We start from the raw sequence: 23,916 nt of genomic DNA, 5'->3' as shown, positions 1-23,916 counted from the left end.
CTGTGTACTGTACCATGAACCAAACATTCCTCTCCTCATCCCAGTCTCTGTATTGTATGCCTGTTCCATGCACTGAGCATACTTGTTCTCAGTTCCCAACTATGATCTACTACAAAGAAGGGCAATAAAAATGATTAAGGTTATGGAACATGGAGAGAGATTAAAAAGACGAGGACTTTGCAGCTAGGAAAGGAGACAATAAGTGGGGGGTACAACAGAGGTCTATAAAATCATGAATGTGTGGAGAAAGTGAATAAGAAAGTGTTATTTACTCCTTCGTATAACACAAGAACCAGGGGTCACCAATGAAATTAATAGGCAGTAGGTTTAAAATGAACAAAAGGAAGTACTTCTTCACAAAACACAGTCAACCTGTGAAACTCGTTGCCAGGGGATATTGTGAAGGCCAAAACTGGGTTCAAAAAAAGAATTACGTAAGTTCATGGAGGATAGGTCCATCAGTGGTTATTAGCCAAGATGGTCAGGAATGCAAACTCATGCTCTGGGTGTCCATAGCCTCTGACTGCCAGAAGCTAGGAGTTTATTACAGGGGATGGATTACTTGATGATTACCTGTTCCGTTCATTCCCTCTGAAGCACCTGGCACTGGCCGCTGTCAGAAGACAGGATACTGGGCTAGACGGATTACTGGTCAGACCTAGTATGGCTGTTCTAATGTTCTTATGATCTCAATGCTGTGTACTGTGCCATGCACTGAATATGCCCATTCCACTCCTCACTGAACATTCTTGTTCCCCTCCTAGTCTCAGCACTATGGGGCCATATTTTGAAAGAGGGACAGAAATAGTGGTGGGGGCAGGAGGGGATATTTGCAGGGGGAGAGCTAAAATGCTCCGCAAATCCCTCAGGGCATGCTCTGATCGCCCTTCTCTCCTCCCCACACTCTCCTGCACTGCTCTGACCTCCCTCTTTCCCTAGTAGCAGCAGCAACCAGTGAAGGGGGAGCTTTGAGCCCCTTCCCCACTGCTGGAGGCAGCATGGAGAAGGAGGGGAGTTCTGGGTTTCTAACCCTGATTAGGGGACAGTGGAGGGAAGGGAAGCCTCTGAGCAACCTCCATCTCCCTTCCCTGTTCAAGTCTAGCACTGTTGCCCAACTTACCCTCCCCCCATGATTCTACTCTGTCAGCACTCCTGAGCAGCCAGAGAGCAAAGGTCCCTTTGAGGATGAGCCTTTATTCACTGAGGGATCACAGAAAAACTACATTTTTGGAAATCCAGTGCAGCATCAAAACTCTAGTCACTGAACTGGGTTTTAAAAAAAACACAGTATTTGGATGATCCTTTACACTAATAAGAGTCATTGTCTAAGGGTGTGCTGAACAATTCTAAGCTGGCAAAGGGCCAGAGCACCATCCTGCATCCTTCCAGTCTCCATATCCCCTGCACTGCTCCCACGCCCCCACATTTGCCTTCACTGTTCTGACCCCCTATAGCCTCTGGCTCTGCACCAAAAAAGTATGAGAAGCTGTAAATGTTACGAGCAGTTGATGTTGGGGGGCGGGGAGGCTGTGTATCAGGAACCCTTGATCAAACAACTCAGCATCTTGCTTTCCTTTTGATCCCACTTAGTTCCATTCTATGGAAGCAGATGAAGATTATGAAACATGAATACATTAACCTAACCACTTACATTCTTTCATCTTCTCTTTATTTAATACCAATTTCCTTGATAATATTTTTAAAGTAAAATCAGAGTCTGAATGTGAATTTTAGAGCATATCTCATTCAAATATTACTCTTAAACTAGAAATTTTGGTTTTAGGGCAAAACTTTCCTGCAGAATGCAGTTAGAGATCAAGGACACACGCATAACACATTCTCTAAAAGCCGCTAATGGTAGGGCTCAAATTCACATTGCCTGGGTGCAGCTCAGGTTCAGTCACCACAGCATGTAACCCAGTTACTGTGACAAAAGACTGCCTACCAACCTTCTGGCTTCAACAGAGCCCTAGCCTTGCTGCAGATGTGCATTTCACTCTTGGGTACATCAGTTTGGCATGCACTGAACTGTAGTTACAAACTTTACTCTTAATAATTTTTTCAATGTGGCTTCCACAGAGGGGCAGTGGGTCCCATACATTAGCTAAAATAAATCCTCAGTGACTGAGATCAGTTTGGGGGAGAACCAGAGCCAGAGTTTGAACCCCAGGTGCAAAAATAGTTAGATAAACCAGGTGATTTTTTTGGGTGGGGGAGCCTCTTACTCAAATGACCACAAACTTAGACCACTAACACTACCCCCAGCACCCTCATAAGACACAGCACATTTAAAGCCAATCTAACTAATCATGCAGATTTTGAGAACTTACAATAGTCATCCCTTAAACAGCAACACTCAACCTTAACTTTAGCAGAGGGAGAAACATGTTGCTACATAAAATTCTCTCTTATTTTCATCAGTCACTAACATTTGTACTTAAGATTCTCTGTATCTTTATTCTTCTCAGTTTTGTGAAGTTTTCAAGTAAGAATTATGCAATACAAGAAAAAAGTGAGTGATATAGTTTCTGAGAACACAGGTACACAATATTATCGCTTGAAAAAGATATTTAGCAAAATCTCCAAAAACACTAACTGAGAGGGATTTAAAAAAAAAATTAAATGGGAGCTGAACGTACAATAAAAATGACCAGGTGGAACATCACTTTTAAAAGGTCACATCACAGAATTTAAAAAATAAGAGTAAAATGCAATAAGGCTATGTCTACACTACAGCCTATGTTGGCAAAACTTATGTCGCTCAGGGGTGTGAATATTCCACCCCCTGAGCGACATAAATTACACTGACATAAGCGTTTGTGTGCAAAGCACTACGTCGGTGGGAGAAACTCTCCCGATGACATAGCTTATACCGCACACGGAGGTGGGGTTTTTTTTCATGCCAATGGGAGAGGTCTTTCCCATAGGCGTAGAGTGTCTTCACCAGATGTGCTGCAGTGACGCAGCTGTATCGGTACAGTTGCACTGCTGCAGCGCTGTATGTATAGATATACCCTAAGAAAGGAAGGAAAAAACACAGAACTCCAAAGGTTAGTAATCTATCTTTTAAACAAAAAGGGCAATCTACTTTTTCTCATTAAAAACTGACACACAGCACTAACTGAGGAGATTATGTTGTGAAAACATACTGCATCGCACGGCAGTGCTTGATCGAGATCAGCAATCAGGAGCAAAAGGAAAGTACGGTTTCATGATTATAATAGCAAATTCTGGATGACAACCAAATACATCATCTGGCAGCTCAACAGCTGTTACAGTTTGGTAGTAATACCTTGGCATTTGCTATAAACTATAACTTGAAAAAATTGATTTCTCATCTGCCAGAAACAAGAATATGTTCTCCTTTTAACATTTCTGAGTTTCTTTCAATAGAATAGTTAGATTTTCAAGCCATTTTTATCCTGCATGTTTCTCATCATGGCTGCCAAGTTAATTTCATATTATTTTATTTTGATTCAAAAATAAATTTGGGGGATAAATATTGGATGCAACTTAAATAAACGACATGCTTAGCCAAATTCCATCATAATAGCATGGCGAATAGTACAGAATAGTTGTCCTTCATGTTAATATTTATTGCCTTGACCATTTAGTCATAATTATACTTCACACACACTTGAAAACAGGAAGTTTCCAAGCAGTTTGAAGTTCAGGAACCTTCTTGCTGTTTTGTTGGTAGTGAAGGAAATCATTTTCCATGTTGGAGTCAAAGTGGATGGATGTAGCCACATAATATATTATACTTATTAATGATGAGACTATACCAATGTTTGTTTTTAAACAACTCCTGGATATAACATACTAGAAGAAGGCAGGAATTCATGGCTATTTTGCATAACTATATAAAACCATTAAAGCATTTTTGTTTATACAGTACCTGTCTAAAAAATCCTGTTTTTAAACATATAATATTTCACTGGCACTGTTAAATAAAAGTATGCTTCTTATCAAGAATGTGGAACATTTAAAGTCCATTAGAGTTTCAGTTATTCCAGTTATTTGAAGGTTCAAAACAATCCCTCATAAATATTTTAGATTCTGGCATTCCACTTAGGTCTTGAAGTGTCAAACAATATCTCTCAAAAATCAATATTCACACAGTACATCTATGGGGAAAAGAAACTCAACATGGTGTAAGCTATCAAATAGATATCTACCTTTATGCCCAGTGCAGTTTTCTTGGCCTCTGCTTTTAATCTTGTTGCTCTTAACACTGGCCTGCTTTTCTTGTAATCTTGTTTTCCTAAGGTAGAAAAAGAGTTAATGTAAATGATCCACTGAAGATAAGATACATCTACAATAATTTTAGCTTCAGTGGCAGATCTAAATTTTTTAAGAGTTCAGTGATAGAAAGAAAGAGTTGTGCCACAAGAACGGGACCAACAGCAGGGTCAACAATGGCCTTTAAAACAAACAAACAACAACCAGAAAACCAAAACAGTAGTTAACAAATCAACCTAGAGCCTGATAGCCTAGTGAGCTACAAAATGCAAATTATGATACGCCTCCAATGGTATGTTATTTACTAAAATGGCAACTGCAATGTTCAGTAGCCATCAGACAGCATGTATTTAGAAAACATCATCCTTCTGCAGGAGTCCCCCCCTTCCACCAGTCTATTCAGCATCTATTCATATCCTGTGGAGAGATCCCCTTTGTGGCATAGAGAGGATGCTCCCCTTGTATAAGCTCTCCTCCCCTGAACAGCCCCACCTTAGGGATTAAATATTGTGAAGACCGTCTGTACTCGGGCAAAAGTCATGCATAAAGGATGTGAATAATTATGATGCATTTGATGCCAAAAGGAAAGGCATAGCACTAGAACGTATTGTCAGAGGAAAGCTAAGAGAGTCTCTTAGGGGAAGGAAGGGGAAGAGAATTAGGGAATGAAAATTTGTATCCTAAACTCCAACAAATTCATCCAGTCAATGCATCATAAATATTTTCCACCATTAGAGTACAGGGCCACTGGAGCTTTATATTGCAGGAGCTGCTGACCTCCTAAGATAGGAGGGCACAACAGAGCAGAAGAACAGTCATTTTCTAAAGCAATCAGAGAAACAACCTGAAGGTTACCTCATGAGAAGAGAGGAAACAGAACCAGCAGGGGTGTCTACCCTCAAAGTATTATAATAGCACTGTTTGCTATGCAATGGTTAAGAAGCTGTCAGAATTTCCATTATAAATTGCAGGAATTTATAACTCATAAAAATTCACTCCAGGGTGAAATTTGGCACAGAACTATCCCAGCTTGGAATATTTTTGAGCCAATTTTCAATAAAGTGATGCAGCTGTTCCAACTTACTTGTGAACAAACTACAGAAATTTATCCATTTGGGATTTTTTAAACACTAAAAATATCTTCAGCTTAAAAAAAAAAAAGATAATTGAAAAGTGCTAGCTCCAGTTTCAGCTCTCATGACTCAAATTCTCTGTCTTGCCTTCCATGGTAAACAAAGCAGAACAACCAACAGAATGACTTACATCCAGATATCTGCTCTTCCAGTGATGCAACAGAATTAGATAATGAGAACTATGCAGCTTTGAAAGAGCATAGGGAACCAGAAGCTACTGACATCAACAACTGAAATCCCCCCACTTACTGATATTCCCGCCGAAGGGTAAACTGCAAAGATGACCGACACTGGAGTAAATATTTCATACGGGGTATGTACCCTCTTTGATTAAAGTTCATTTGTTAGGATCAAATCTACTACTACAAAGAGAAAGTCTATTATTGCTTGTAGCAAGGTGGCCATTTACTGCACACCCCCTCGTGGCCAGTGGTTTCTTTTCAGACACGCTTCCCCTTTTGCCCCCCTCTTGCGGGCCACTTAAGAACTACACACAGGCTTTCACATGAATACCACCACCACCTGCTTGGGGATGGTTTAATAACAAAAACAATCTTCAGGGTCCCAAAATGAAGTCCATCACCACGCAACAGTCCATACTTATCTCTGGTGTCTTCTCTCACAGCCAGAGCTCTTCTTCTATCCCAATCTGTTCTCACAGCCCAACTCTTCCTGGCTGGAGCTCAGTCTTCTGGCACTGGCCTCTAGGCCCCCAAAACTTCTAGGTCCAAACTCAGCCCAGGTTTTCCCATAGGAGCCTCCTGCTCCGTTGGTCTCAGGGCATTTCCTGCAAGAGCCCTTCACATTCCCTCCCATCTCTCTATGCTTTCTTGTGCTTTCCCAAACCACTGCAGCCTATGGCTGTTCTTTATAGGAAAATCATCCTGATCTTTCCCAGGTTTGGCTCATTCTGTATCAGGAGCTTCAGCCCACCAGCCCTTAAGGGTTGTGCCACCCTGTTACATTAAAACAACAAGGAGTCCGGTGGCACCTTAAAGACTAACAGATTTATTTGGGCATAAGCTTTCGTGGGTAAAACCCACTTCTTCAGATGCATGGAGTGAAAATTACAGATGCAGGCATTATTATACTGACATATGAAGAGAAGCTATCAGGGCTACCCCCAATACCTGTTACATTACTCTTTTCATCAATTTCAAGCACTCTGGTACTACTTACTCCAGTAATGTGGTTACTGATGGGGCTGGATTGCAGTTACATAGAGAATGCTTCCAGATTTATATTAAAGTTGATATGAACAACTAAAATCACCTATATAACAAATATTGTAATGACTCTACAGCAGTTAATTCTCCAAAACTATGTACCTGTCATTTAATTTACCATTCCTTGCTAAATACGACAGCCAAAAGACACACTGGTGAAGAGTCTTGAGTCCACCAAGTGCAAAAGTTTTTAAAGGGCATCTCTTCAGTTTTTTGCAATGAAAACTAGATCGTACAATTGTACTAAAAAAATTCTTTAAATATCTGAATTTTCTAAAGCCCTAGGAAAGACATCTGCACTATAGGACTGTAAAGAACTATGAAATGCAAAGTCCCTGGCACATAAAACTGATAGTTATCACCTGTAACACATTGCACAGATAAATAACGTAGGTTCCTTAGGTTCTTTGGGCCTACAAATTCAACAGGTTGGAATATGCATTTGCACACTTCTAATTCCTTCCTGTTTCATCATGGTCATACTGCAAACTTTGTCTGTACATATATCAGTCATCATTAGTCTAAGCTGTTTCTTCTTCCCAGCAAGTGACAGTCAAAGCCGGTTAAGATGGACTCATCAGACAAAGCTCCATTTATCTCTTACCCAATGTCTATTTGACAGACACTAAGTTCCTGAGGGAGCATAGGCAGAGAAGCAGCAGAGGATGCAGCTGGAAAACTTCCAGACTAAATCTGACCTTGAGTATTGTTTAAGCAAAACCCTCTTCTCTTCCATCCCTTATCCACTATCCTCTGTAGAGTGGGAGAGTCCCTGGTCCAACACAGTTACCAGAAGACCAGGATATGTTGCAGTAGTGAGCATAATAAATGGAGGAGCTTCCTGGTCAGGAAGTTCTCTAGTTTCTGCTTTTAAGGCATGGCTCTTTCTCTCTCTGTCTTCTAACTGCATGTTGTCAAAGTAAGTGCATCCCTCTCCTTAAAGAAGTGGTAATGGAAAGAAAAGAGGACCAACACAGTAAAGAAAAAAGACACAAATGTGACAGGAGCAGTTGGAGCAAATTTACAATGTAAGAACAGTGCATAACTAGAGAGTAAGAAATCAAAGAACCATGTAAGAGGGAAGGTTGGAAAAGCTGTGGAAGATGTGGTAAGCATCAAGTCACAGCTGGCAACAACATCCATCAAAAGAGGAAGAATGTAGGAGATGCCATAAAATTGGACATTTTGCAATAGCACATAGGTCACTAAGATCTGGTCTACAATACAAGGTTAGGTCGAATTTAGCCATGTTAGGTCGATTTTATAAGCAATGCGGCTACACAACCTACCCCGTTCCGCTGACCTAAAGGGCTCTTAAAATCGACTGTTGTGCTCCTTCCCAACGAGGGGAGTAGCGCTAAAATTGACCTTCCTGGGTCAAATTTGGGGTAGTGCAGATGCACCATTGTGCAATTAGACGGTATTGGCCTCCAGGAGCTATCCCAGAGTGCTCCAATGTGACCGCTCTGGACAGCACTTTCAACTCCAATGCACCAGCCAGGAACACAGGAAAAGACCCGGGAACTTTTGAATTTCATTTCCTGTTTGGTCAGCGTGGCAAACTCAGCAGGACAGGTGACCATGCAGTCCCAGAATTGCAAATGAGTTCCAGCATGGAGCGAACAGGAGACATTGGATCTGATTGCTGTATGGAGAGAAGAATCTGTGCAGGCAGAACTTGAAACCAGCAGGAGAAATGCTGATATATATGCCAAAATCACACAGGGCATGGTGGAGAAAGGCTACACCAGGGACACACAGCATTGCTGCGTGAAAGTTAAGGAGCTCAGGCAAGCCTACCACAAGACAAGGGAGGCAAATGGTCACTCTGGGTCAGAGCCCCATACATGCCGCTTCTATGATCGGCTGCATGCCATTCTAGGGAGGAACCCTACCAGTACCCCACCACTGTCTGTGGACACCTGCAAGGAGGACTTCTCACGCAACACAGAGGAGGATTTTGTGGATGAGGAAGCGGAGGAGGAGGAGAATGCGCAGCAGGCAAGCGGAGAATCCATTCTCCCAGGCAGCCAGGACCTTTTCATCATTCTGGAGCCAATAACCTCCCAGGGCGAATTGTTCCCGGACCCTGAAGGCAGGGAAGGCACCTCTGGTGAGTGCACATTTGTAACTACACTACAGGGGTTAAAAGCAGTTGTGTTTAATTTTTGATTTGCCCGGAAGAATTGGGATGCATTCGCGGCCAGTACAGCTACTGGAAAAGTCTGTTAACGTGTCTGGGAATGGAGCAGGAATCCTCCAGGGACATCTCCATGATGCTCTCCTGGAGATACTCTGAAAGGCTTTGCAGAAGGTTTCTGGAAGGGCTGCCTTAATGTTTCTATGCTCCCCGTATCAACTCCGTCCCTGAGGTTATCGCAGATAAGAAGGTGAAAAAAACGCACTTGTGATGACATGTTTTCAGAGCTCATGCAGTCATCCCGCACTGATAGGGCACAGCTGAATGCATGGAGTTCAGAGGCAGAGGTAGCAGAGGCCAGGAACGCACACAGTGAGCATGATCAGAACATGCAGGAGGAGATGCTGAGGCTAATGGGGGAGCAAACAGACATGATCAGGCATCTGGTGGAGCTGAAGGAAAGGCAACTAGAGCACAGACCCCCGCTGCATCCATTGTATAACTGCCTGCCCTCCTCGCCAAGTTCCATATCCTCCTCACCCAGATGCCCAAGAACGCGAGGCGGGAGGCTCTGGGCACCCAGCCACTCCACTCCAGAGGATGGCCCAAGCAACAGAAGGCTGTCATTCAAACAGCTTTGATTTGTAGTGTGGCTACAATAAGCAATGTGGCCTTGTCATTCCCTCCTCCCGCACCCCACCCGGGCTACCTTGTCAGTGACCTCACTTTTTTTTTTTATAAATAAAGAATGAATGGAGTCAAAACAATGGGGGCTTTATTTACTTTGCCAGCTGTGGTCAAAGGGGGGAGGAGGATTGGCTTACAGGGAAGTACATTCAACAAAAGGGGTGGTTTTGCGTCAAGGACAAACACACAACTGTCACACCATAGCTGGTCAGTCATGAAACTGTTTTTCAAAGCGTCTCTGATGCGCAGCGCGTCTAGCTGTGCTCTTCTAATCGCCCTGGTGTCTGGCTGTTCAAAATTGGCCACCAGGCGATTTGCCTCAACCTCCCACCCCGCCATAAACGTCTCCCCCTTACTCTCACAGATATTATGGAGCACACAACAAGCAGCAATAACAATGGGAATACTGGTTGTGCTGAGGTCTAACCTACTCAGCAAACAGCACCAGCAGGCTTTTACACATCCAAAGGCACATTCTATCACCATTTTGCACTTGCTCAGCCTATAGTTGAACTGCTCCTTACTACTGTCCAGGCTGCCTGTGAACGGCTTCATGAGCCATGGGAGCAGGGGGTAGGCTGGGTCCCCAAGGATAACTATTGGAATTTCAACATCCCTAACGGTAATTTTCTGGTCTGGGAAGAAAGTCCCTTTTTGCAGCTTTTCGAACAGCCCAGAGTTCCTAAAGATGTGAGTGTCATGCACCTTTCCTGACCATCCCACGTTGATGTCAGTGAAACGTTCCTTGTGATCCACCAGTGCTTACGGCACCATTGAGAAGTACCCCTTGTGGTTTATGTACTGTTTGGCAAGGTGGTCCGGTGCCAAGATAGGGATGTGCGTTCCATCTATCGCCCCACCACAGTTAGGGAACCCCATTGCAGCAAGCCATCCACTATGACCTGCACATTTCCCAGAGTCACTACCCTTGTTAGCAGAAGGTTATTGATTGCCTTGGCTACTTGGATCACAGCAGCATCCAAGGTAGATTTGCCCACTCCAAATTGATTCCCGACTGACCGGTAGCAGTCAGGCATTGCAAGCTTCCACAGGGCTATCGCCACTCGCTTCTCAACTGTCAGGGCAGCTCTCATCTTGGTATTCCTGCCCTTCAGGGCGGGGGAAAGCAACTCACAAAGTTCCATGAAAGTGGCCTTATGCATGCGAAAGTTTTGCATCCACTGGGAATCATTCCATACCTGCAACACTTTGCGGTCCCACTAGTCTGTGCTTGTTTGCCGGGCCCAGAATCAGCATTCCACTGTATGAACCTGCCCCAATGCTGCCATGATATCCCAATTGCCACATCCAGTGCTTTCAGGAATGTCTGTGTCCATATCCTGCTCACAATTGTCCTCGTGCTGGCGGCTCCTAACCAGGCTCTGCACATACTGTAGGATAATGCATGAGGTGTTTACAATGCTCACAACAGCAGTGCGCAGCTGAGCAGGCTCCATGCTTGCCGTGCTATGGCGTTTGCACGGATAACCCAGGAAAAAAGGCGCGAAACGATTGTTTGTCGTTGCTTTCAAGGAGGGAGGGAGCGAAGGGAGACTGACAACATGTACCCAAAACCACCCGCGACAATGTTTTTGCCCCATCAGGCATTGGGAGCTTAATCCAGAATTCCAATGAGCAGCAGGGACTGTGGGATAGCTACCCACAGTGCACCACTCCATGAGTCGATGCTAGCCACGGTATTGAAGACGCACTACTGCGCTTAGTGGAGACATACATGATCAACTATATAAAATTGCTTTCTAAAGATCGACTTCTATAAAATTGACCTAATTTCATAGTGTAGACATACCCTAAGAGTAATGGAAACAATCCAAGAGGGAGTGTTATTGTAGGATGACAATTAATCCATATTTCTAGGGACTATATTCGCAATAGAATTTACTACACCTTGGTATACAAGTATAAATGTGAAGCATTGAAACCTTAAATTTAACATTGATACTGGGGCAGCAGTTGCTGCCAAAAAGAGATATAATCAGTCCTGGGATGGAGATCTGCAAAGACCAAATAAGATTCTACATGTAGCTAGTAACACTACCTTGGATGTTTGTGAATAGTTCTGTGGGAAACTGGAGAAAAGATGGAAAGTTCTTCAACAAATATATGTAATACAGGGACTAAAAACTAGCAATATAAGGACTACAACTAATAGAGAAACTGGACTGCAATAATAGAAAAAAGCAAACTATACAGGAGATGTATCCACACATCTTCACTGAGTCAGGGAGCTATCAGGGGAGTACAAAATAAAATTGATGCCATCAGCAACTACCTTTTGCTCTCAAAGTCTCATGCCATACCCCTATACCCTTGCTGGGCAAAGTCAAAGAATAATTAAAGAGAATGTACGACTTGGGAATTATTTCCCAGAAAAAAGAACCCACTGACTGAAACCCAATGACAAAATCCACATTTGTGTGGACCTTACACAATTTAACAAAAGAGTATGTACAGAGAAAGCCATATGCTTCCTGCAGCTGACCAGACATTAGCTCTAGCAGTTGCCTGGACCTGTGAATGGCTCACTGTCTATCCATTCGGCTTGGATTTTAATACAGAAACAGACCACAAGCTCTTAGTGGCATTATTGGGTGCAAAACCACTGGATGACCTACCTAGGATTCAAAGAGTTCAAATACGGCTAATGTAATTTTCCTTCAACACTAAACACATATCTGAGACAGCACTCATAGCAGCAGACACTCCACCTAGAGCCCCAATTATGCAGCCACCAACAGATGAAGTAAAGGGTTTAGTGAAGATACCAGAGTCTACATTCTGGCAGCAATTTCAGCATCTGCCAGCCAACTTCAGCAATTAGAGATGAACAACTAAAGGACAAGACTTGCCAGAAATTTACTCAACTCTGCCAAAGAGGGGGGGTTGAAGGAGTCAACTTCCAACAGATTTATTGCCATATTGGCAGGACCAAAATGACCTTCACATGGCCTACTTCTGAAAGGACAGCACATTTTTATCCCTATGATACCTCAGAAAGAGATGCTCTCCAAAATACATAAGGGACACTAAGATGTAAACAAGTATGGGGCATGAGCACAGCAATCTATATGGTGGCCCAGACTGAAAAGGAAAATTCAGACCTTAATATAGGGCTGCGAAGTACACCTCTACCCCGATATAACGCTGTCCTTGGGAGCCAAAAAATCTTATCGCGTTATAGGTGAAACCGCGTTATATCGAACTTGCTTTGATCCGCCAGAGTGCGCAGTCTCACCCTCCCCCCCCCCCCAGAGTGCTGCTTTACCGCGTTATATCAGTATTCGCGTTATATCGGGGTAGAGATGTATGTATCAAGGAAAAAAAAAAAAACAACTATCACCAGAACCATTACCCACTATAAAGCTACCTGACAGACCCTGGCAGAGGGTAGCAACACATTTGTTTTTCTGGTAAGGACCTATATTATTGTAGTCAATTTCTTCTCCAGTTACATTGACTTGGCTATACTCACACAAAACTCACAGGTCATCCAGAAACTAAAATTAATATTTGCAAGACCTGTGGTTCCTGAAGTCGTCATATGTGGCAATAGGACTCAATTTACCACTGAAACATTCCTAGTATTAACACAGGATTTTGATTTTGAACATATTAGAAGTCCATGTTACCCTCAGAAGAGAGAGATGGAGAGAACAGTGCAAATTTTAAAAGATTTCTGCAAAAATCACTGAACACATATAAAGCACTGCTGGCATATCAGTGAACACCGCTTGTACCTGGACTATCTCCCGCAGCACTTCTGATGGGAAGATGACTAGGGACACATTTACCTGTAGCACTGATACATCTTAAACCTAAGTGTCCTTACCTAAGGAATTTCAAAAATATGGGATGTTGAAATAAAAATTTGGCAACCAAACCCCCCCCCCCCCAAATGGTTACTCACCTTCTCGTAACTGTTGTTCTTTGAGATGTATTGTTCATGTCCATTCCAATCAGGTATGTGCGTGCACGGCAGCTGGAAGATTTTCCCCCTAGCAATATCCATCAGGTCAGTCCGGGCGCCCTCTGGAGTGGTGCCATCATGGCGCTCAATATAGGACCCTACCAACCCGCCACTCCCTCAGTTCCTTCTTGCCGGCTACTCTGACAGAGGGGTAGGTGGGTGGTTATTGGAATGGATATGAACAACACATCTTGAAAACAACAGTTAAGAGAAGATGAGTAACAATTTTTTCTTCTTCTTCCTTCTCCTTTGTTAGTTCAGCAGCTATAATAGCAACTTTTATTAAGTGTGCATCACCATAAATTCTGCTTTAAGAATTTTTATGGGCAGAAGCTGAGACCTGTGCTAGTATTTGCAAATTTAGACATGGGTAACGCCAAGGGCGGTTTGCCATTTCTGCCATGAAACAGTTTCACAGTGAAAAATGCCAACGTTCCTCCCCCAGAAAAAAATGTTAGGTTTTCACATAACACACAACAGGTGCTTGTTTCTCCTCTCACATAAACAGTATTAAAAATATACTGATTTCATAGGAATTAGTGTGATTTATATCACTATTAGTGAGTGGGAATAAGGCCCCGTACATCTTTTTATTTAATAACGTTAATAACAGATTAGAGATGAGCTGACCCAGAATTTTTTTTTTTTTTTTCAAATTTAGTGTTTCCATGCAACAACAACACGGTTAGTACAAAACCTAAATTAAACACTAAAGATGAACTGGACAAGTTCAGTGAGTTCTGGAGGCCACTTTTCTTTAGGCATCAGGAATATTTTGTCACTAAATCACTATTTTGCTGGCACGAATGCCACCATATTTTTGTAGTCATCCCAACCATTGTATTGTGTTGTGACTGAGAGTGTATTGCACTGAGAACAATATTTTGAGGAAGTTAACTACACACAAGAGTGTGGTTGTTTGAGGAGCCTGCTATTTAAAATATAACTTGGCCAAACTCTACAAATTAGCTTCATTTAAGGGAGAGGGAAGGGACACCAATATTTACTGTTTCAAATAAGCCAATGTTTTAACAATAGTTTATTAAATACCAGGACTGAATAACAGATTGAAGAGTATCTAACTGCTTTTCAATTCATCAGGCTTAAACAGAAACAGGGCTGCATCTTTGCCCTTTGTTGATACTACTGTCCAAGCTTATTATCATATGAATACCTGGTTATTGTTTTATACCGTTCGTGTTTCAGAAGCTTCCTGCTTTCTTTTTCCTCAGTAGACTTTACAATATCCACCCTCATTATCATCATGTGGCAGTGCTGCTCTTCGCCTGCATTTGCTTCTTTAAAAATTAATGCACTATTTTCTGAATGCTGTACTGCATAAGCTGCTTATGAGTACATTATGCTATCAAGCAAGCACATGCAGAAAAGCTTCCTAAACTGTAATTCTTTCAATGAAAATACAGCTGGTTCTGCTTCAAAGGCACTTCTTTTCACCTGCAAATGGACTTGCTCCTACACTTATTCCTCAATTCATTGTCTTTTATTTGTGTCTGCAAATCTTTAATTGCCTTTAATTAGAAAAAAGTAAATTCAGTGCTTTAATCTTGCAAATACATTCAATCATAATTCTGTCTGGGATGAATACCAAGTTCTATTCACTGACTGATCTTTATAACAAAAGGTATATAAATTCATTGTCCGTTTATATAGACCACACCAATTAAGCCACAATAGAAAACCAAACAGATAAGAGTCAAAATATTTGAAATGAGAAATGTGCAATCTAAATTTAATTACTCAGATGAATTATTTGAAGATGAGTTATTTACAACATGCCAAAAAACTGACAGATAGTAAAAGTTGCTAATCAACATTACAGATTTAAAATCCCTTTCAGTGCTTTCAGTCCAATTTGTAACCACAAACAAACCGATGTCCTGAATCTTTTTGTGTTGGTATTACAATCATAATCAAAACTGTAATAACATTTATTCCACATTGTAGTGATCCATTTCAGATGTTAAAATTAGTTAAGTTACGCTGTAACAAAAGTGCAAATATTAGTCATTTAAGTACCACAAGTAACAGCAATCTATGCTTTACCACATACATCAGGTTTAAAAAGTACAGGTGGCCAATTAAAAACACTAACAAAACTAGGGCAAACTGTGGTAACCCTTACACTGAAAACACTTACTCATATAACTAAGTCAGTTGAAGTCAATGGAACCAATAGTGCAAAGTCTCACCAATGTAATTCGGGTTTCCACAGTCTGGTTCCAAATGGATATATTCCATCCCACCCTTACCCCTGCTCCATCTCAAGGCAGAGGTGAGGGGAGGCAAGAGGGAGGAGAATGTTTGATTTGACTGGCAGGAGAAAAACAATCCCTGAGGTCCTGAAAAAGAAGGGCGAGAGCTCAGTTCCCCTACTCTTCCCCTGGCCCAGAATGTTCATGAAGATTGAGCAAGGTGCAGTGGCAAGGAGGAAGACAGTTTTCCCCCACCTTTGCTGACTGGCTGGGGGGGGAAGAGGGAAAAGCTGACTGACCAGTGTGTCCCCCTTCACTCTAATGGAAAGTCAGCCCACCCACTTGTGCAGCCATGCTACTTTATTTGCTGCCCTGCCCTCTCTATCCTATAAGTAAGGCATTGTTTGAACTATCAGAGGGGTAGCAGGTGCCACAGGACTCTCTGTTGCTGTTTGAACTATGTCTCCAAGATGCTGTGGGTCTGACCGGTCACCAGTTTTGTGGATCAGAAAAGTATTTTTCCCTTGAGGCTAGATCGGCAAGATGTCTAATTAGTTTTTTCATCTTCCACGCAGCACCCTGGAGAATGCCCTGCTGGCAGCCCCTCCTGCTGTATAACAGTGAGGCTTCTCCTTGGGTGTGTCTGCTGATCTTAACTTCTAGTAATGTGTGGAGAAGAGGTGTCTCTCAGGCAAGTAGGTACTAAGCCATTTACCATTTATTCAATAAGCAATAGAATTCCCAATCTAATGCCAATCTGGTATCATATCTACATTTTAAACAATGCACAGAGGAAATGCCAAGGTACAACACATATTATTACTAATCTAAACAGAAGATCTAACTAGGAATAACAATTTATTAGAATATTAATGGAATCTAAGAGAGACAAAATCCCAGGGAAAATTAAAGGCCCAATCCCAGCTGCCATGAAAGTTAAATGTACAAAACCCCTAATGACTTTGATAGGAGTAGGATTTGGCCTTAAAGCATTTAGCACTGCTTTTGGCCCTCTCAAACTACCCTACTAACATCTTCAGTGATCTCTCCCCTCCTCTCCCCGAAAAGCAGAAGAGAGATATGCTTTAATACAATTTCAAAACAAGATTGCTGTGATTAGAGATGTTTTTGGAGTCTTAGGCTAACAGAAACATTTTGATACGTATTAAACACACCCATGAGAGACTGTATGTGCTCAAAAAAAGCATGAAAACCCCCCACAGCCTCTCTCTTTTTTATTCAGGTTTAATGGAAGCTCAAATCACTGACCATTTTTCAATCGCAAGAGACGGAACAGCTTGACACTAATAATACATTTGCAAAGGACACATCATCATTTAACACAACATTAAGTGCTCAGGGACAACTTTTTTACAGTAGACACAACGTGCTCGGAGCTCAGGGTTGACATATCATTACATTTAATGCTACAAAGATAATCCAACCAGTCGTTCATGAAAGGTAAATTAATTTTAGAGCTACTACATTTCAGCTTTAAGCCAACAAGAAAGATGCATTAAAGTGAATAAGTTTCTTTTGTACTATCTGCAAGATTTTTTTGGTCTAAATATAAGGCTTCCTCAAGTATACAGTACCAAAATCTTCCCATCCAACTATTTCAGCCCTCTCCTGATTCCAGCTCAGAACTCTTGTGACACATTTTAAATACAATTTTAAAGCTGGAAATAAAAACACCTGCAAACAGCCTACCCTTTGCAGAACTTGTAAGGAGCTTCAATATTTCACAAAAAGGAACACATGTTTAAAATCTCTGCATTCGGACTCATACTATAATAGATAATAAAAAGATGTTTACACTATTTAATTTCTTTCCTGCACTCATTTATTTTAAGCAACATTTTTAACAAGCCCATACAAGCAATTTACAAAGGATTTTTAGAAAATGGAATACAAATAATTTAAAAACAAATACTAAACAATGAGACTACTATTTAAAATAAACTAAATCAAAAGTCATGTGATTTTCATTATATTTCCAACACCCATAGAATACGCCGGATAAATTGTATAAAGTTTAAATAAATTATACATAAAACAACGCTCACACAAATGTTGATCTTTATTAGGCACTGTGTTCAAAGAATATGATTTTCCATATAATCATATATTTCAAAGTTTCTCTCTTAACACAAGTTTAATGGTTACAATAGTTTTTGGTTTGTCGATACTAGGAAGATAGCAGATACGCATTAGTAGGAGTTTCCTGAACATGCACAACTGAAATTCTTCAGTTAACCTTTCCAGTGATCATTTTAACATTTTATATTAAAATGAACAATAATGACAATGTTAAGGCTTTTAAAAATAAATTAATATAATTAATTTGAACCAGGCCACATTGTGAGTGTATTGCCTCTCCCCCTGGCCCATTTATAAATTGCTAGGGAAAACTACAAGCATTTCTACTGCCATGTAAACAAGCAGGTTTCATAGTAAGTTCTAGAATTGTGGACAAAGCAAAACAAAATCACTACTGTTTAGGAGCCAGTGTAAAGTACTGACAATTATCATAATTTACAAGCCACGGTTATGCTAAATAATTGGTCAGACTGTTTGGGGGACAAAAGAAACTATAGTAACTAGTTTCTTAACATTAAGTATTGTGAGATCATTATGCTATACAGAGGCAGTGCATTACTGAGAAGGAGGGGTAGATGGTAGGGCCAAAAGGGAGATCTGGAGCTTTTGCAAGACAGAACTGGTCTGATTCTAACTTTGCTTACACCAATTTTAGTAACTCTGTTGACTTCAAACAGAGTGACATGATTTAGTCTAGAGTAAGTGAAAACAGAATCAAGCTCAAAGCCTCTGAGGCAAGATGGACACAGTATGCTAGGCAACCGTTTTACAACTGTACAAGGGTATGGAATGCTCTCCGCAGCACAGAGGAGACAAACTTTTTTGACTGTGCTCTATTTGAGGATACATGTACAGTTTATTTCAAAGTATAGCCGAAAGCCGAGCAAGAGGGGCTCTGGGGAATGTTCTACATATAAGCTCTACAGTCAAGCAGACAGAGACAGAGTATTACTATTATGATCATCTAGTTGTATTACAGTAGCACCTTGAGGACACAACTGAGATTAGGGCGAGGCTTTGTGCAAACACATAACAACAGATAGACCCTGTCCTGAGCTTACTGTGAAAGATGAAGGAGCTGTCTGTAACATTTTATGAATAGTATGTGTTTAATCTGTCCGTTTGTTATGCTGTTGGCTAAGTGACTACCAAGGGTTAATTCCAGAAGCAGCTGATCTGAAAGTAGGCAGGAAGGCTAACACATCTGATACCCCCAGTTGCCACTACATAAAAGACAATGCAGAGAACCAGCTGCATTGAAGTAGGTTGTAAATTCGGTCTAATTTTGATTGTTGGGTTTAGCATGCAAGTGCCAGGGGTGCCGGAAAGGGGGGGCGGGAGGAGAGGTAGAGGGGAAGGGTGGTGTGAGGGCTTGGGGAAAAGGGGTGGTGCAAGGGCAGAGACTCGGAAGGACAAGGCAGTGTGTGTGGGGACCACGGTGCCCCCCCCTACTATTAGGAAGTTTCCACCACCCCTGGCAAGAGCTGGGTGGTGTTGGTGGCCTGTGATATACAGGAGGTCAGACTAGATGATCTGCTGGTCTATTCTGGCCTTAAACTGTGATAATATGAAGTCTATCCCTGTTCCCTCAATGGATCATATAAACTGGTTTCTCCAAATTTAAGAGACCCAGAGCAAAGAAAGAACTTTGGGACTGACAGAAGGCCCCCTGAAACACAAGGGGAGAGGAAAACAGAGATTGCAGGGAAGCAGATTGAAACCCAGTCCCAGAAGTGGAGGTGTCTGGAGAAGGTAGGCCTACCTAAGCTTACATAAAATAGATGTTTATAAACTGTTCATTGTGTTAAAACCCTTTCTCTCGTTATGCTGTGTTCCTACCGTTGAGCCTGCTGAGGAACCACAGTAGGTACAGTGTGCTGTATCCTGCAACCCAGTCCAAGAGCAGGAGACTCATGGGAGAGAGAGGTGAAGGCCTGGGGCCTGTCACCTGAGGGAGGGGTGCACTCTGAGATACAAGAGCAGGGTCAAAAGTGCAGATAGCCCTAGCAGTGGCACAGTCTAAATAAACAAGACAGACAAAGAGTGGGAGAGGAAACAAAGGCAGAAAAAGGAATTGCCCAAGGTCACACAACAGGCCAATGGCAGAGCTGGAAATAGCACCAGAATGTCTTAACTACTAATCCAGTGCCTCACCCAGCAGATCATGCTGCTTCTCAATTTAGGATGAGGCTCTAAATTCTTAGATGCTGTCTGCCTACATGTTACGACTCCTCAGTAAAAGTAATCACGTTATTCTGGACCAGCTGCACATTATAGGACCATCCCAAGATCCTTTATATAGTGTCAGTGCAATTTGTTAATTCTGTCCAAGTAAGATGTTTCCAGTAATATTGTCAGCATTTGCAATTTTCACATCAATGAAGCATATCACAAAGGATGCTCTGACAGATCTATATATCACTGTCATTTCAGGTGTCAATGCAGACACTCTAAGCAGAACTATATGTTAGATGATACTGTGAAAGTGATTATGCAAGATGGAAAATTTACATCAAAATAAGTTCTTGGAGACCCATTCACCAACAGTGTAGAAATCAGATGGTTTTAATGGAATTAACAGGGACAGGAACATCTCTTTTACGCGTCACCATTATCTCTTGGGATCCTAAAATTACTTGTGAGGAATAATCTTCCCAAGTCACTCATAATTTTAGCACTCCAAAGAAATACAGTTCTTCAGTTCACTTGTAATTTAAACTCCTTTCCTTCAACATAAACACCACCTGACAGGTCTTAACTAAAAGTGAATGCCAGCAATAGTAGCTTACTTAAAAGAGTAAAGGAAATGCATATTTATGAGGACCTAGAGTTTTGGTTTATGGACCTCCTAAATACAGGTGAAATTATGTTTTGAACACATATTGGGAGGCACAATTTTGCCTTCAAAAGCAAAACTGGGCTAAAGCTAATGATGGGATCTGTGTTTGTGTTATTAACACCTGCTACTGCATAAAGAAAGAATAAAGGAGATTGGCTTTGTTAAACTTGTCTATATTTTCATACATATCTTCCCAGCCATACTATTCCATATTATTTTTCTTTTGGAGACACTCAGTAAGAAGGACCTCTGTGTCCATATTAAGACATGTTTGTTAAGATCAATGAAATGTCACCACTTATCCCAGGTCTAAATTAAGTGCTTTGGATAAAAACAGTGTTTCATGTGTCTGATGTGCAACTTGCAAAATATTGCCATTTAAGGACATGTAGGAAATTGTTTGGCTCCCACACTCCTCCCGCTTCATACCCATAACAATAAATTAATTTGCATGCAAAATTTATTTAATCGCCTTGCTACCGTACAATCATCTACCAGAATGCAGGCAATGGGTATATTTGAAACCTTTTTTGTTTTCATTATTTCTATATCCGTTTTGAGTTTGACCACTGCTGGCCCCGAAATTATCATTTTCCCTTTTTACCTCTTCTCCTTTTTTAGGACCCTGGTAACTGGTTTCAGAAAATAATCTTCTTTTAAAGCTTAATGTATTTTAAATAACTTGTACAGTTCAAGGTGTGTGCCAAGGACATTTTCCAAATAAAACTAGCATTATTATTATCATTCCTTAAACTTCCTTCCAAAGCACTTTTAGTCTGCTAAGAATGTTGCCTCTGTGAAGCAATATAATGAATCAGGACTGGGTAGTGAGGAAGCTAATTTTCCTCCTGAAAGAACATTGCAGTGAAGTGATTAGAGCAGAGGTCAGCAACGTGTCCGTACACAAGCGTCCGTGGTAAAAATTTTGAGTTCCGTGGTAATTTTTCAAAAAATTTAATGACTGAATGACATAACACCTCCCCCACACACACACACGTCTGTCACTAAATATGGTAATTTTGTCAAGTGTCCGTTGCGCAACATGGTGTTGCCAACTCCTGGATAAGAGTATGGAACTGGTTTATATTCCTGGGTCTTTCCCTGGCCCTGCTGTATTAAAGAGAGATTGTTACTTCCTTATGTTGCCTCAGTTTTTCCATTGGTAAAATACTACCTACCAAGATGCTGGGTCGCTTAATCAATGTTTATGAAGCACTTTGAGATCCTTGGATAGAAGGTGCTACAAAAGTGCAAATTATTGATCTTAATGATTTATTTATTATTGTACAAGAGATGTTTCTCTAATGGCATATGTTAATTTATTTTAAAGGTTCATATATTGAAAATTACTTCTTTCAAACTGACTCCCCCTATTACTAGACTTTAAAATCTATTACTCATTTATTAAAAACGTATATTAAATATTTATAAACACATGCTTAGAGATTTCAGTTTTTGGAATTAAACACAGTTTCCAGTGCGGCACACACAAAAAACCTAAAGGCATCCAAAAGCCAAACAGAAGGCCAGCATTTGGCAATGTCTGTTTGATCGCAAAATGCTCTACAAAATGCTCTACATCCTATGAAGTGCTTAATGTCTATTTCCTTGCAAGAAGAATCCCTTTACATGGTATTCTTAGATCATATATTTTAAAGGCCACAGGAAACCATCAGATCATCTAGTCTGACCTCCTGTATAACACAGACCATTATATTTCACTCAGTTGCACCTGTTTTGAACCCAATAACTTCTGTCTGATGGACACATATCTTCCAAAAAGGTATCAAGTCTTGATGTGAATATATAAAGAGATGGAGAATCCACTACTTCCCTTGGTAGGTGTTCCAATGGTTAATCATCCTCACTGTTAAAAATGGATGGGAGATCGTGTTTATAAACTAGTGGACTAGTCTCCTTTTCAACATCCCCTGCTCTGACTCATTTTCTGCCTTAAAAAATACCAAAGAGAACAAACTAATAGCAAATCAGATGGAAATATCTATTATACGCATCACATGCAGTCTAGATTGTCTTAGCATTCTGTTACAAGGGTCATTTTCAGCTGCTTATAAATTTTTCAAATATATATATATATAAATTTGGGGAGAATTGTTCTTCTCACGGTTTCACTTCAAGCATAGGACTGGGGGGAAAAAACTCTTTTCCCCCAAGAAAAATGGTTGCACCTGTCTTTGAACAGTTCTAATACCTCAGCAGAAAGAGATGGAAAATTGGAATTTGGTAGGAATGCAGTCCCAAGGATGTAGATGTGCCTTCCAAGGATCCAATAAATATTGGCTCCGATTAGGCTAAATTTTACAGATTTATAAAAAGGACTTTGCACATGTATGCTGGATTATGTTAAATTATTAAAATTACTTATCACCTGCCCTTCCATTGGCATTTTACATTTGTGCAACATATAAACTGAGTGGAAATTTACACCGAATAGACCATCTCTAAGGAATCGGTTGGATGTGCATGCGTGGTTAATAAAATATAGTCGAATTTCAAGTTTAAGAGAGCATGGGGCTCCAGAATACAAACCTAACTTTAGCTTCGCCCACTATGTCCTATAAAGGTGTGTATGAAAAGAGGTAGGGTTTTGAAGGAATCCTGCCGTCTTACTTATGAGCTAACAAACTGCCTGTGAAATGAGGCAAGGGCTCATTGATTGCACATACTGTGCTATAGAGGGTATTTCACCATTATCTAGCAAACGGTAGCATGGTCGAATTTCTTTCTCTCTTTACTTTTCTTTATAAAAATCATAGGAAATTCCTTACCAATATCTATATATATTCAAGGGGCATTAAAGTTGCAAATACAAGCACTCAAAAGTCAGGAAATGAGAGTTAAAAGTTGCACAGTCTTAACTCTGCCCCTCAAGTCTGTATTATAACACAGATTTTCATTACATGATAATATTCAATTTATTGTGCCGAAGCCCCGGCCTCATTCAGTAAACACATTAGACAGTGGAGATAGTACAGTTATGTAGTGACCTGAAAGCCTTGAGCACCCCTGCTCATACACTACACAGCTGCATGGTGCATCATAAATAAGATTGATGTAATTCACTGCAGAAGTTGTATGGTGCATAGTGAACAAGGCAAGGAGCCAACAGAAAATGACGAATGCTCTTGTGCATTCCAAAAATCAGTGTTCAGAAATATCAGGTTTTGCACATGCTGGTTAAGAAAATATAGCATATACCAAAATGCAGAAATATTTTGGAAGCTTATCTTTCCCCCCCTCCCTTTTTTTGCTCTCTCCTTTGACTAGAGAGGGGTATAACAGAACTATCCCATACAAAGGACATTTTTTCATTTCATTTGAGAGCTC

The 23,916-nt window shown here is 41.0% G+C and overlaps 1 protein-coding gene across 2 annotated transcripts in view; it reads right to left on the bottom strand.

Moving 5' to 3' along the window:
- TRIQK (triple QxxK/R motif containing) overlaps nt 1-23,916 on the bottom strand; it is a 75,046-nt gene that overhangs the window by 18,942 nt on the left and 32,188 nt on the right. The window contains exons 3-4 of one of the 2 annotated variants that reach the window (XM_065398687.1): nt 15,627-15,776; nt 4,179-4,264 (exon numbers count right to left, since the gene is read on the bottom strand). In XM_065398687.1, coding sequence (XP_065254759.1) covers nt 4,179-4,264; nt 15,627-15,776 — 236 coding nt within the window. The remainder of the gene's footprint in view (nt 1-4,178; nt 4,265-15,626; nt 15,777-23,916) is intronic. The other variant, XM_065398688.1, reaches the window with a different exon arrangement.

The sequence above is a fragment of the Emys orbicularis genome, chromosome 2 (assembly GCF_028017835.1).
Source record: "Emys orbicularis isolate rEmyOrb1 chromosome 2, rEmyOrb1.hap1, whole genome shotgun sequence".
In the NCBI taxonomy this organism is placed as follows: Eukaryota; Metazoa; Chordata; order Testudines; family Emydidae; genus Emys; species Emys orbicularis.
This window is presented reverse-complemented; position numbering and strand designations above follow the sequence as displayed.